At 32.4% G+C, this 13418-nt stretch overlaps 2 protein-coding genes across 2 annotated transcripts; one reads left to right on the forward strand and one right to left on the reverse strand.

The window, feature by feature from the left end:
* Window positions 1–543: 543 nt before the first annotated feature.
* On the reverse strand, window positions 544–5265 carry LOC149486872 (uncharacterized). Its single transcript, XM_089697084.1, has 4 exons — window positions 5110–5265; window positions 2185–2352; window positions 1559–1718; window positions 544–731 (listed from the first exon to the last, which is right to left on the reverse strand). Exons 1-4 carry the CDS (start codon window positions 5188–5190, stop codon window positions 601–603), a joined length of 540 nt encoding a protein of 179 aa, XP_089553210.1. The 5' UTR covers window positions 5191–5265; the 3' UTR covers window positions 544–600.
* A 2730-nt stretch (window positions 5266–7995) lies between these two features.
* On the forward strand, window positions 7996–12515 carry LOC149486873 (uncharacterized). The gene is made up of 4 exons (XM_089697071.1): window positions 7996–8096; window positions 10825–10977; window positions 11787–11955; window positions 12234–12515. The coding sequence occupies exons 1-4, from the start codon at window positions 8019–8021 to the stop codon at window positions 12353–12355; spliced, it is 522 nt and encodes a 173-aa protein (XP_089553197.1). The 5' UTR covers window positions 7996–8018; the 3' UTR covers window positions 12356–12515.
* Window positions 12516–13418: the final 903 nt, after the last annotated feature.

Raw genomic sequence — 13418 nt, forward strand, 5'->3', positions numbered from 1 at the left:
GAAAATATATGCACAATTTTTATTATGTATATTGTTACATACACCATAGGTGTACAATGTATATACGTACAATTTTTGAAGAAAGGAACTTACAAATCTTATTTTCGCATATTGTATATAAGTATCTAGTTAGTTAATTATAAAAATACTAAACTTCAAACTTAAATTATCTATTATTTACATTGAAATTGATTTTAAAATATCACAACGTTCAATATAGCTTAAAATGTACATATAGGCCAGCGCATTCGAAAACGCTGATTAAAAAAAAACATTTAAAACCATTAACTAGGTAAGTAGGTACAGGTTAAAAATTTAATTGTATTTATGGATAGACTAAGTATATTCGTCATCGTCCAAAACAATTTAATATAACAGTAATCTCATAACAATCTTCTACTTATAACAAAGTAATAACGAATTATATAAAAAAATAACAATTAAGGAAGAACGCGCGCGCTTTTTAAAATTCGAATACATCACAGGAATACATACTATTTATATATAGATTATAGATTATAGATTGTTGCACTTATTTTTAATTTTGATTTTATTTGACTTCTAGACTGATTGCCATAACAAAAAACTATAAAGTGTAAGCTATATTGGATGATCGGATGTTTTCACAGGCTGGTATATTCTGGCTGAATGTTGAAACCGAATTTCGTCCTCTTCATACATGATCTGTTTGTGACGGCTGTGCACTACCACGATGCAGTACACAGAAATGCCTGAAAAATAGCAATGAAAATAAATTGAGATTAAAAAAACGTATATATATTAAATCTAACGTACCTATAAGGAAATAATGGTTTTAAATGGGTTTTAAACAGTTAAATTATTTAAATATCTGCACACACAACTATAATAAAAATATAGATATATGAAAAAAGGGTGTACCTAACTATGAACGTGAAACAATTTGCTGTAAGTATTATGAGCTAAACGTATCCGTATTCGGATTCCTTCAATAAAATAGTAGTATATATGTACATTATACAGTGTCCCACCGTCAGTATTCTAAGCTCAATGGAGTTTATAGTTTTGCATACGCTGAGTACGTAAAAATACTTGTAAAATTCCAGATGTTTTTTTTTTCAAATTGATGAATTCTTAAAACTCTTTGTGTACACCCCTAACAAGCAACGTTTAAGATTATGTTTTCCTAAGATGTTTTCATAGACAAAATGCTCACATAAGCGAAGCGTTATTAGGTATATGCCGGCTGCGCGAAGCTAGAGAAGAAAACTTGAATTTTAAGTAAAAATTTAGCAAAAAAATTTTGGCGTAATTTTGTTGTTAAGTCCCTTCGCGCTTAGTATACCGATAGTGGGACACCCAGTATACTAGGTAGTTACTCCATTTATTTGTAAAATGTTGAAAATCCCACTTTGTCGTATTTATCGAAAAGTGGCTAAAAAAAAAGCCACAATTTATATCAATTGCCTCTTTTTCTTTAGGGATATTGTGCCATTTTTGAAGTAAGATCGAATCATCGAATTTTGTGTACGTATCATTGGGATATCATCGTATCATGTCAGTTACATTTCCTACTTACAAGCCCTTGCAAAGTGAACAGCAATAACCACAGACTCTATCTCCAGCATCTCGCCGGAGTCCTGCAGGATCAGACTCAGGCCCGTGAGGCACATGACGAAGAACAGCGCTGTTATGATGCCCGTCACAATCGTCCATGGTAACGTTAGGGATGGAAGTTTCTGGAAAAATAATAACATTTAAATAAGAACACGTTGACACGTTTCCCCACTTTAGAAGTGTCTTGCGCAAACTATTCAGTGTGAAAAAATATATAAACTCAGCATTAGAAAGCTCATTTTTGAAGACCTTTTTATAGGTATATAGAAAAATTGCCTGTGACATATGAACGGACAGACAGACATTACTAATCCATAAGGGTTCCGTTTTTTGCCATTTGGCCATATAACCCTAAAAAGCAGCGATCTAAAATTATAACACCGTAACTATTATCCCTCAAAAGATTTAATAAATTCGATTATTTAATTTGAATTATCGTCACAACCTCCTGACACAGGAGGTTGTGACGATTTTTCTAATCTTACTAGTATAGGAGGACCCATCAATTTTTTGTCATTGAAAAATTGTGTGTATGAAATAAATATATTTTTCTTTTTTATTTAATATTATATCAGTGACAAGTGTTACCTTATACGCAGCCACGATAAGAAGGATAGAGCACAAGAGATGAATCCCACTGACTATAGCAGCTGTGACGTACAGCACGAAGCGATGGGCTGATACCGTCCCCTCCTTGCCCAGAGGGGCAAGGGTTACCAGTAGGCAGTACCCGGTAAGGTCTAGGAGGGACCATACCTGAAAGGGGGAAATAAACACGCTTTTATTTGCTTCAGCATTATTTGTATGTAACTTGGACAATACAACTTTGAACTTGGACCTCTTCAAAGCTAGGGTGAATAGGCTTCTTCTAGGCAGACGTGCAACCAAGTAGGCCACATCGCCGCTTCCCATCAGGTGGGATTGTGGCCAAACCTCTGCCTATTGTTAATAAAAAAAAAACGTGTGGCACTCGGGGACTGCCGCGGTAAAGCTATTGCATAGCATGCCTACAAGCCACACCTCCGAGCCCGTTGAAGTGGGGAGCGTGAGGTTTTTTCGTTACGGAATTTCTCGATTCGGTCCCCGCGCTCAAGGCGCGCGATAGAAGCTATGCAATAGCTTAATAATAAAAAAAACGATTATTTTGACCTACCTACCTACCTACTTTGACCTACCTCGATTTTGAATTTTTGACCTACCTACTTCAAACGGAATAATTTAATTCAAACTTTACCTATAATATAATAATCAAGGATCGGTTCTAATGAAATATAGAAAAATATAGGTACTTGTTTTATGCTTGTCTGAATCTGAAAAGATTGAAAGAGGGCGGCTAATAAACAGGAGATGCGATTTTAAAATGTAGTGCAGCGTCTTAGAGCAGCGTGGAAATAAAATGCATTTCACAGTTTCACTAATTGATTTTTTTAAGCTAAGGTGGAAAAATCTATAGTCTACTAGCGGTACGCCCCGGCTTCGCCCGTGGTACCTATATGTTTAAACTATCCTATCTCTCAAGTTGGATCGCACTGCATAATATGGTGTGCGAATTTTATTATAATCGGTTAAGTGGTTAAGTGGTTTGATGGTAGAGAAAACAAAAGTTTGGACTTTGGGAACGTTATCGACTATGTTATCGAATTATAAGATTCTGATATTTATTCTAATGATCAGTGAGTAGTGACCGATTAATTCTTAGTAACTAGTGTTTTCATTGAAAATTAACTTATATTTACCACAAAAACTGTAGTCAAACTTATAAATCGCTTCTTTTTGAATATGGGACCGTTAGTACTCCAACGCATGCATGTACTTGGCTTACATTAATTTCCTTATCACTAGACACACAAACATCCTTCAAGGTAAGTACGTCAAACTATTTGCGTAATGACTCTCTCACATAATTTATTCAGATTATACAACTAGTAAGCCCTGACTTCTTTCAAGTTAATCTGCGAATTTAAAAACTGAAACTGTACCTATATAACAGCTGTTACTAAGGGAAATAAAAGTCTTGCTATTGTTTAAATTTTATCTTCTTTATCATGTAAACCAATAGATTATAATTAAGACTAGATAAATATTTGCAGATGTCTTTGATTGCTTTAAATCTTATTCAAACAATGCATAATTTGCTTTTGTTTCAATAAGCAGTGTCTCTGGTAATACATTTTTAAAGATTAGCATCTTACTCTATGATTATGATCATGGACCAATATATATATCAAGTTATGATTTAGTCCATGTTTTGTTTGTTTAAAATTTAAAAAATATCGATATTTTAAAAATTTAAAAATATCGAATCAAGGAAAACATTTTTGAATCAAGATACTCGATCGTTTTTACTCTTTACTGACTATTTATTAATTTTATAATTTAACGCTCAAGAATCTTTTAAATAGAGGTAAGATAATATAGATACTAGGTACAGGTTTCGTTATGGTACGTAACTTTGTTTTTTTTTTTACCCAAACATTATAATTGGTTAATTATTTAAATTTAGGCTTGCTCTGTGGAACAAGATATATTTCAAAAACACTACACTATCTATGTTTATAGACAATTAAATGAATTCTATAGTCCCAGAAATCATGCGTTATAACATTAATTCATAATTTGATTATAATGTTTATAATACCGACTTAAATATAAAAATTTAAACCAATTCGTACACTTGCAAATTATCAAGCTTTCATCTGTCTTTAAAATTCCAGAAACTATATAAATTATCTCAATTTGAATGACTGGATCGTAATTTCTTCCTTAGTACATCTTAAGTAGTGTCGTACAATACAAAAGAAAGGTCATTTAAGGTCTTTTTAAGGTAATATTAATTTAACTACGTTATTGTGAGTTCGAAGAGCAAAAGTTCATAACAGAACCCGAGGTACTCCGAGGTAGGTATAATATAATAGAATATTATCTTTAATAATTGCGATTTGCGGGTATCTTTAAGTAATCTTTTCCATTATTGTGAAAGATTATTTCCTATGACATTAAAGCTGTTTATTGTCACCTGTCAATGTCAAAGATAATGGCGATAAAACAAAAACAATCGATTAAATTTGGCGCGATACGTAGAGACACAGAATAATAACTAGTAGCCTAGCTAGAGAATAAAATATTTTAAAATACATAGCTATTTTTACCGAAGCCAGAGTGAACTGTATATAATTATTATATGCGCTAATCTTCTCAAGTGCTATGCGATGGGCTTAAATGTAAATTCGAATATAAAACGTGCTCTTAGCGAGTACTATTTATATCTTCCGTGTAATGTTATGACGTATTACGCTTTTTTAGCTATGTGTACACAGTCCAATGATTTACAAAGTTTAGCATTTTAACACGATTTTGAGGACTAATTACTTTCATTCTACTCACGATAAACAGGAATTACACTTTAATCAATAAAAACTAAACGCAGGTTTTCTTAGTTCTCGTAAAATCGGTCAATACGTCAATATCTATAGTATTCTATAGTACAGTACTTATGTATTTGAATATACGTACAATATAAACATATCCTATAATGAGAGTTCCCGTGTGTAATGTACCACAGCAGCAGCAGTTCTTCACCATCGGTACTCCCATGGCTCACGATTCCAAAGTGCCACTTGTAACGTGCTTGTAACTTCACACTTCCATACATCACACGTCTCCATACAATCAAGCGTTAGTTATTACTGATAGCATTCATCGCCTTATCAACGTGCAATAATATTAGAATCTGAGATATGTACGTTTGTGACTAAAGGTAAAGATTGCCTTGATCGTTTTGGATCATAATTTGGTAGATAAGCAACTATGAATTATTCATTTTAATGATTATTTTGGCTAAATTCTTGTAAAATAAAATGAATCGTTAATTTCCGTTTGTAATCACTATTTGAATTTAGTTCGGCAATTTACACGATTGTACTGAACGTAGGTACCTACGTCTACGTCTACGTCTGTTACTCGGACTCTGCCTGATTGTAACTTTTCTTGTTATTTCTTGTTTAAATAAACTTAAATGTGAATCGGGAAGAAGTGTTTTTTTTTCTTCCTTCTATTTTTACGTGGTTACTGTTTGTATGTCTAATCGCAGAACCGCTAACGTCTTGTGAAAGAAAAAAAAACAACAAAATTTTATTTTTTTAGGTCTACACCTTATAATAAGATGGTCACCCTCAATAAATGGACCAACACCAAAGGAATTGTTCAATTCAAACCTAATTATGTGTAGTATAGATTCCGCCGCAAATCCTCGTCTAATGTAGGTATTGTATTATAGACTTAGATCATGTATTAAATAACAAAATATTCGGTAGTTACTATCTTTTAGAGTTTGCAAAATCATGCATTAGATAATATCCATGATATTATTATACGCTATATGATAAATAACATCGTCCTATCCTAGAACCTATAAATAGTATATCAATGAACTATCAAGCGCCCTATATAAGCAAATAAATATATTTGTAATGTTTTTGTTATTTTAAAAATGTTCTATGGGTTTCTCGCCAGTATTGTAAATTCTAAATAATAAAAAAATGAATGAAATGGGACACAGTACCTTGTTATCATTTATCAAGATAAGGCGTAATAGGTATATCATTTTTTTATAGATACGTTTTTATTATTTTAAATGAGAATTCAGCCATTGGTACTATCACATAGTTACTAGTATTCTGTGAATCTGTGCTATCACGTAGATAAAATAATATACAAGTTAAAGTAATACATAATAATATATCATATAATACTGCTCTAACTTCTAAGACATAACATCATGGTACCTACTGCTGGTGTTTTTGCACGATATATCTGCAAACATATTTACGTCCATGGTCACAAACTTTCCCGTTTGTAATATTAGTAGGAGGATTACGTAACGCATTTGCCATACATTGATACATTGTACCGTCCACTTGAAATTGACTCTATATTTACTTTATAATACATTGACATCATCTAAACCTATTTATGTTATTTAGTTCACGTCATAACCGTTGAATGCTGGATAACTTGGATGGATAACTTTTTATCAATTAAATATTCATCGTCATCATCAGCCCATGTGTCCCCACTGTACATAATCCACCACGTTGGCCAAGTAAGGGTTGGCTGATGTCATAGGTAGGTATGTCGTCTAACTTTTGGATTCTTCGAGTGTTCTTCGACATGTCGGTTTCCTCGCGATGTTTTCCTTCACCGTTTCGTTATAAATAATATTATACATAAATGAAAAAAACATTGTGACATAAATCACGATCTGAAGATTTGGATATCTGTCGGAATTTTTATCATTTCTATTTATTTCATTCACATTATCTATTTTAAATTTAAACAACAACTTAAGTACCTACCTTCTTCTTATTACAAAACACTTTTTCGTTAAACTATTTACTTTGATCTCTGGTCTGATAAATCTTTGCACTCCCAGGTTGTTATACGATGGTTTATCTTGTGGTTTAAAAATCAAATTTATTGTTTCGATTTAGAGTCAGTTTAAACCACAAAGGACAAGTTTAAACATCTTACGAAAATTGAACCATTAATTTATTGTCTGGATTTAAACCATTTAGGTATTTTTAAAACTGTTATTTTTTATGGTCTATTTATTATAAATTATTTTGCACGGTTATTATTTTCTATACAATTTATCTATAGTCCACGACCACACCTAATAATTATCTCTAGTTTCGTGAAAATACTTCATTCCAACGAGACAATTGATAAACCCTTTTCTAGGTATTAAATGTAAGACATAGATATCCTTCGTACTGTGACAAAATATATATTACTCACAATTTTATTTTGGGATTTGTATACAATAACAACTAATAGAAATCGGTTATCTAGTTATAATAGATAATCTACTGATTTATGTAAGTAATACATTATTATATAGAAAATTTAATTCGAAAATTTAGTTTATAATTAGATTTAATGATAATACAAGTTGGAGCTTAGACCAAAATAACTCTAGGTTAGTCTATGGTCATTTTTGCAACCAGAAAGTTGAAATTTGCAACTTTTTTTCTATATAAGTTAGACATTAAAAAAAAAACTACTTCTAACCATAATCAAGCATTCTATGGCGCCCAGTTTTTTAAACTTCTGTTACATTAACTTTATCATTTCATACAGTTGCTTAGCGTAATTGGTAAAGTTGTATATTGTTATCACTCTTACTACAATGTTATCATCGTATCAATGATATCTCATTTTACACTTGGACTTTATCAATTAGTTTTGAAATTCCTTTAGTAGCCAACCATAGGCAACGTCCTTAGGACATCAACCGTTTTTTATACAGATATAAATAATATTCTAAATTTCTAAATTATTGCACAGTTATAATATTAATTCGAATGTTACACATATATTTGTTTGAATTGTGTATTCTTTTTTGTATTTAATTTAAAATTAAAATGTGTTTGCCGGTCGCGAATTGTTGTTTTTGCATTAGTTTAAGTGTTGGCGCCAAAATAGTGGCCATTTTAAGTCTGGTAAGTTTTTTTCTATATTTTTTTATTTTTATTACCTATTGTGTTGTGAAAAGTGGAAATTTTTAAAATTTAAAAATGTGTCATACTCATTATAAATAAGTAGCTTAATGCTATCATATGAAAAATCTTATCTAAAAAATCTATAAACCATCAATTACTCAGTCTAAAGTGGTCAAGTAAATTTATGACTAACTAATAATAAAATTAACTGTGTCTAAAGAGGCTTCGCCCGCTTTATCTAAAACCCAATAAATTATATTATACTAAAACCTTCCTCTTGAATCCTATCTAATAAAAAACCGCATCAAAATCCGTTGCGTAGTTTTAAAGATTTAAGCATACAAAGGGATATAGAGACAGAGAAAGCGACTTTGTTTTATACTATGTAGCTTAGAGTATATATTTCAGTAGCTACGTACCTAGTGATCTGTGATAATGAGGCAGAAGTAAAACGAGGGCTTCCTTGACCCGGGGACACACCCGATACATTCCGTAGTAGATAATCTGCAATATTTCCCTTCTATCAGAGAATCAATATTATTCGTACTATGAACTATCTAGAAATAATTATTTGTACATTAATGAGTACCTACATTATAATTTTTTACACACGGCTGGATTATTTAACGTCCTAATTAACGTCAACCATACTATTCAATTCTCAAATCGGAAACCGTATATATTTAAATGTTTGTTTATCGTCTAGCATTATTTAATTAGGTACGAAAAAAAATCGGATAAATTATGATTACTGAATGAATTAGAAAAAAATTTTTTTACAAAAAACTATCACAGGAATTCTTTCTAACCAATTTTCTAACATCAACTCAAATGTTTGAAGTGAAACTTCTTTATCGGGGTGGAAAAAATTTTAGTGTAACATTTTTTCGTTCCGCGTGACATTTTTCCGTTACGCGCCATCTTTTTCTTACCATGCGTGATTCGACGTATTTCTGTAAAGTTGCATATACTTAGTTAATTATTTTTTGAAAAATAAGGTCATAAAGAAGTTTCACTTCTTACATGATGATATGATACACTTCTTAGATGATGCGATTATTTTATTTTAAATTTATAAATATCACTACAATTTTAGATAGATTCAGATGAAAATCTATTCCGGCTTTTTGATATAAGCGATACGATTAGATGATCTGATAAAAAGTAGATTGTTTATAGATTGTGATGTTACTATGTAGTCTGATTTTGTGAAGTTATTGACCGTTAGTTTTAACTTTAGAGATTGAACAGTGAACCATATTATACTAGCTGCGTTCCGCGGTTTCACCCGCGTGGCTCCGCTTCTGTTGATCTAAGCGTGATGATAAAATATAGCCTTCCTCGATAAATGGGCTATCCAACACTGAAAGAATTTTTCAAATCGGACCAGTAGTTCTTGAGATTAGCGCGTTCAAACAAACAAACAAACAAACTCTTCAGGTTTATAATACATACTAGCGGTCCGCCCCGGCTTCGCCCGTGGTACATATGAAAAATAGACGTTGGCCGATTCTCAGACTTACCCGATATGCACAGAAAATTTCATGAGAATCGGTCCACCCGTTTCGGAGGAGTATGCAGACTAACATTGTGACACGAGAATTTTATATATAAGATTATAGACCGGGAGATACTGACACAAAATTTCGAGTCATTTGTAACAGGATGGCGGTTCTACAGGGGTCTTAGTACGCAATGACAAAAAGAAAAACGATGGTGTGAACGCTGGTACCGGCGGCTTAGTCGCGTGGGCGTTAGTCGAACTCGTCGGAAAATAGCGAAAGTCAAACGATTTGTAACAGTATGGCACTTATTTTTCCTGTAAGTTTGAGGATCAACAAATATAAATACAAAATTTCAAAGATCTATGTGTTGGAAATCTTCACTTATATAAATTAATAATAAATTAAGTTTTCAAGTATGACAGCACTTTTTCCCCCTACTAGAAGTATGGCAAATATAATAATGGTCACATTTTATCAAATACTCTCCAAAAATCTAAATGCAATACTGGTACAAAAAGTTTGGCGAAATAAAAATTTTTTGCAGATTTTCGGCGGTATGGCGACCATTTGGAATCGTCCGAAAAGTATGGCATGGCGATTTTCGTAAATGGCTGCACGACGATAGTTACCTGTGCAAAAGTTAGCCTGGTACAAATGGTTGAATAATTGTTTTATTTAAATCAACACATTCGCGTCGGTATGGCGGGCTGTAAGTCACACCGGAAAAGTATGGCATGACACTACCGCCTACTTCTTTTTTATGGGCTATCGGTAAATTCTAAAATTTTTGTGTTACAAATCGTTTGACTTTCGCTATTTTTCCGACGAGTTCGACAAACGCCCACGCGACTAAGCCACCGGTACCAGCGTTCACACCATCGTTTTTCTTTTTGTCATTGCGTACTAAGACCCCTGTAGAACCGCCATCCTTGTTACAAATGACTCGAAATTTTGTGTCAGTATCTCCCGGTCTATTAGATACATATTACATATTAGATTATTATATAAAAACATGTAAAACTGAGGGTAGATCATCTAGTATTTTTAAATGTCTATGACATTTTAATTTTCAGGAAACGTCATAGTTTTGGCGGGAATTTTGAAACCTAATATACTTACTTTATTAATTTAAAAAAAAACTTACAACTTAATTAATATTTACTACAGTTCATATACATAATGAAGGTTTAATTTTGTGTTTATTTGAAGTTTTCTCGCTTCAGATCGCGTCCGCGGGAATATCTCTCGTCTACAGCACGGCGGCCATGTTGCCCAAACTTGACAACGACGTCAGAAGAATAAGCTATTGTGTCATAGCTTTAGCAGCTGCCATTAAATTCATTATGGCGTGTGTCATGACTTTTGGCACCTTTTTAGTAAGTTAAATACTTGTTAAATATTTAGTAATGCTGTTACATACATAAAAATATGATCAATGTAATTACTGTCCAGTAGGAATTGCATGCATGAGTATCGTAAACTATATTCCTACTCAATTTTGCGATCCTTTTCAACATCGCTACAGGGCAACCCCATCAAAGACTACTATGTATATACGGACACCCCATGCCATGTGATCTAAACCGATTTTTTTAAAGTGCATGGTGTAATTTTCCAATTTCAACCATGAAAAATAGGTATAGGTATCAAAAGTAATAGAACAATATAATATAGATTGTATTGTATGTCATTGTTTATTACGTTTAATATATTATTTACATGATTTTCGTGTGCTCACAATTATTATGTGTATTTTTATAAGTAATTATATGTATGTAATTACTTAATTGTGATTTACAGCGGGAACAAGATTATAACAATCTGCAACGGCAATATTATTATATTGCATATTATTAACTATATTTTCTGGATAAAAAACACCTACCTACTTATCTTTTCGATATTGTTTAAAAGCCTAATAAAAAAAATTATAGATTTAAAAATTAAAACAAAATTGTAACTAAGTTAGGTAACTTTATTTTATATAAAGTTCATTTTAAAATAAAATAAGCCTAAATATCGATTTTTTTTAAAATACTTATTCGTATAACTTATTGGTTTGTATGACAAAATGCATTAGGCTTGTTTTATTTTATAGAACATTCAATGTACACTCAAGATACCAGACACAACAACAAACGTGTACATAATCAAGAGAAATACTGAAGATCTTTATTTTTTTTAGAAAAAACCAAAACTCCTATATCCATGGCTCCTCACCGCCTGGCTGTACTCCGTCCTCTTGATAGTGCTGTCCCTCTGCGGCACGATCCTCATGGCGCTACAATATTCAAAAGATCTGCAAACATCTGCGGAAGTCAACACAATGGTGTCTGTGTACTTCATTTATGCGAGTAAGGAACAAATTATCTATTGTTACTTTATTAAAAAGCGGACATAATTTGCTGTCAAGTTTTTGAAAAAGAGCGCGCAATGGGAAGTTGCAGGATAACCACAGATTATTATAGAATTCTGCTAAATACCATAGTAAATACGCTTATGCCTTTCTTCTCTATTTCATTTTTAATTTCTCTTAATAAACAGAAATCCTATAAAAAATACAACTTATACAATAAAAAAATACAACTTATCTAATTTGATACATTATGTAAATAATCCTTTTTTTTTTCAGTAATATTATACTATTTCGCATCCGTGGTCAATAGCAGAAGGGAAGAAATGATTCGAGATTTTTACACATACAGGGGACACCATCTAATAGGACACAGAGTTTTACCGAAAATGTATCCATAATTAATAATGTTTTGATTATAACAAACATAAAAATCTTTTTTAATCCTTCGATGTATATGATAGAAAATTGTTGTATTTTGGTTGTATATGTATAATGTAAGTGAACGAATAATAAATGAAGACTAAATAATATTTTTTATGGATTAAAAAATAAGTGAAGATCTCGATATATTATAAAATAAATGAATACTTTTTTACTTGAGTTTTTGTTTTATTCTAATTATTAATTAATTTAAAAAAAAACAATACCTAGCCCCAACCTAGCCCATATCGCCAAACCCAAGGGTAGTACATAACTACAGGTATTGATTGTCTAATCTAAAAATGAACGCCCCTCCACTAAACTTAATTGTTTCAATGTGTGAGGACAAATAATTATTGAACCACTTTATATGTGTGCGCGCGGCGATTCTACTGCAAACTTTGACTGTCTCGCGCACTGATTTGTCAACTAATCGGGCGATCAGTTCAGGTGCCTAGCATTGTATGGCGGGGAGAGCGCGCTATGTACGGAATGACACGGCCGTTCTGTCGTGCATCGCGTCATTTATGCACTAGTTGGCCAACTGGTCCTGTCGTTCGGGCATGGATTGGACTGGAGGACTGAACGACCAATGAGGCAGACCAATTTGTGTGTATTGCGTCTATACACGTACTTTGAATGTGAGCGTAAACACAGTGGAGGGGCGTTCATTTTTAGATTAGACAATCTTCTAATATATATTTTGGGTATATGCATGCCAGCCGTTGAAATTAGTAGTAGTAACGTAAGTAGGTACAGGTACCCACAAAAAGGCGGTCTTGTTACTAAAATCCATATAAATCTAAATAACATGGCACTAGGGTGCGCGTGACCATATCGCCGCGGCCGCGCCGCTGCACGCTGGTGACCACAGAACATATAAAGAGGTATTTAAAATCATTACGGTCGATTAAGTTTACGATGATTTTGTAGAAAAATTACGGAAAAAATATATCGATATTTCAATATCGAACTATCGATATATCGTCCAAAAAAATATTAGTAATAAATATCGATATTTCGAAATAATAATATCGATAT

This window comes from Colias philodice, chromosome 7, assembly GCF_061535455.1.
Source record: "Colias philodice isolate Cphi_HAF_F1 chromosome 7, ilColPhil1 Martin Lab GWU primary, whole genome shotgun sequence".
NCBI classification, from domain to species: domain Eukaryota; kingdom Metazoa; phylum Arthropoda; class Insecta; order Lepidoptera; family Pieridae; genus Colias; species Colias philodice.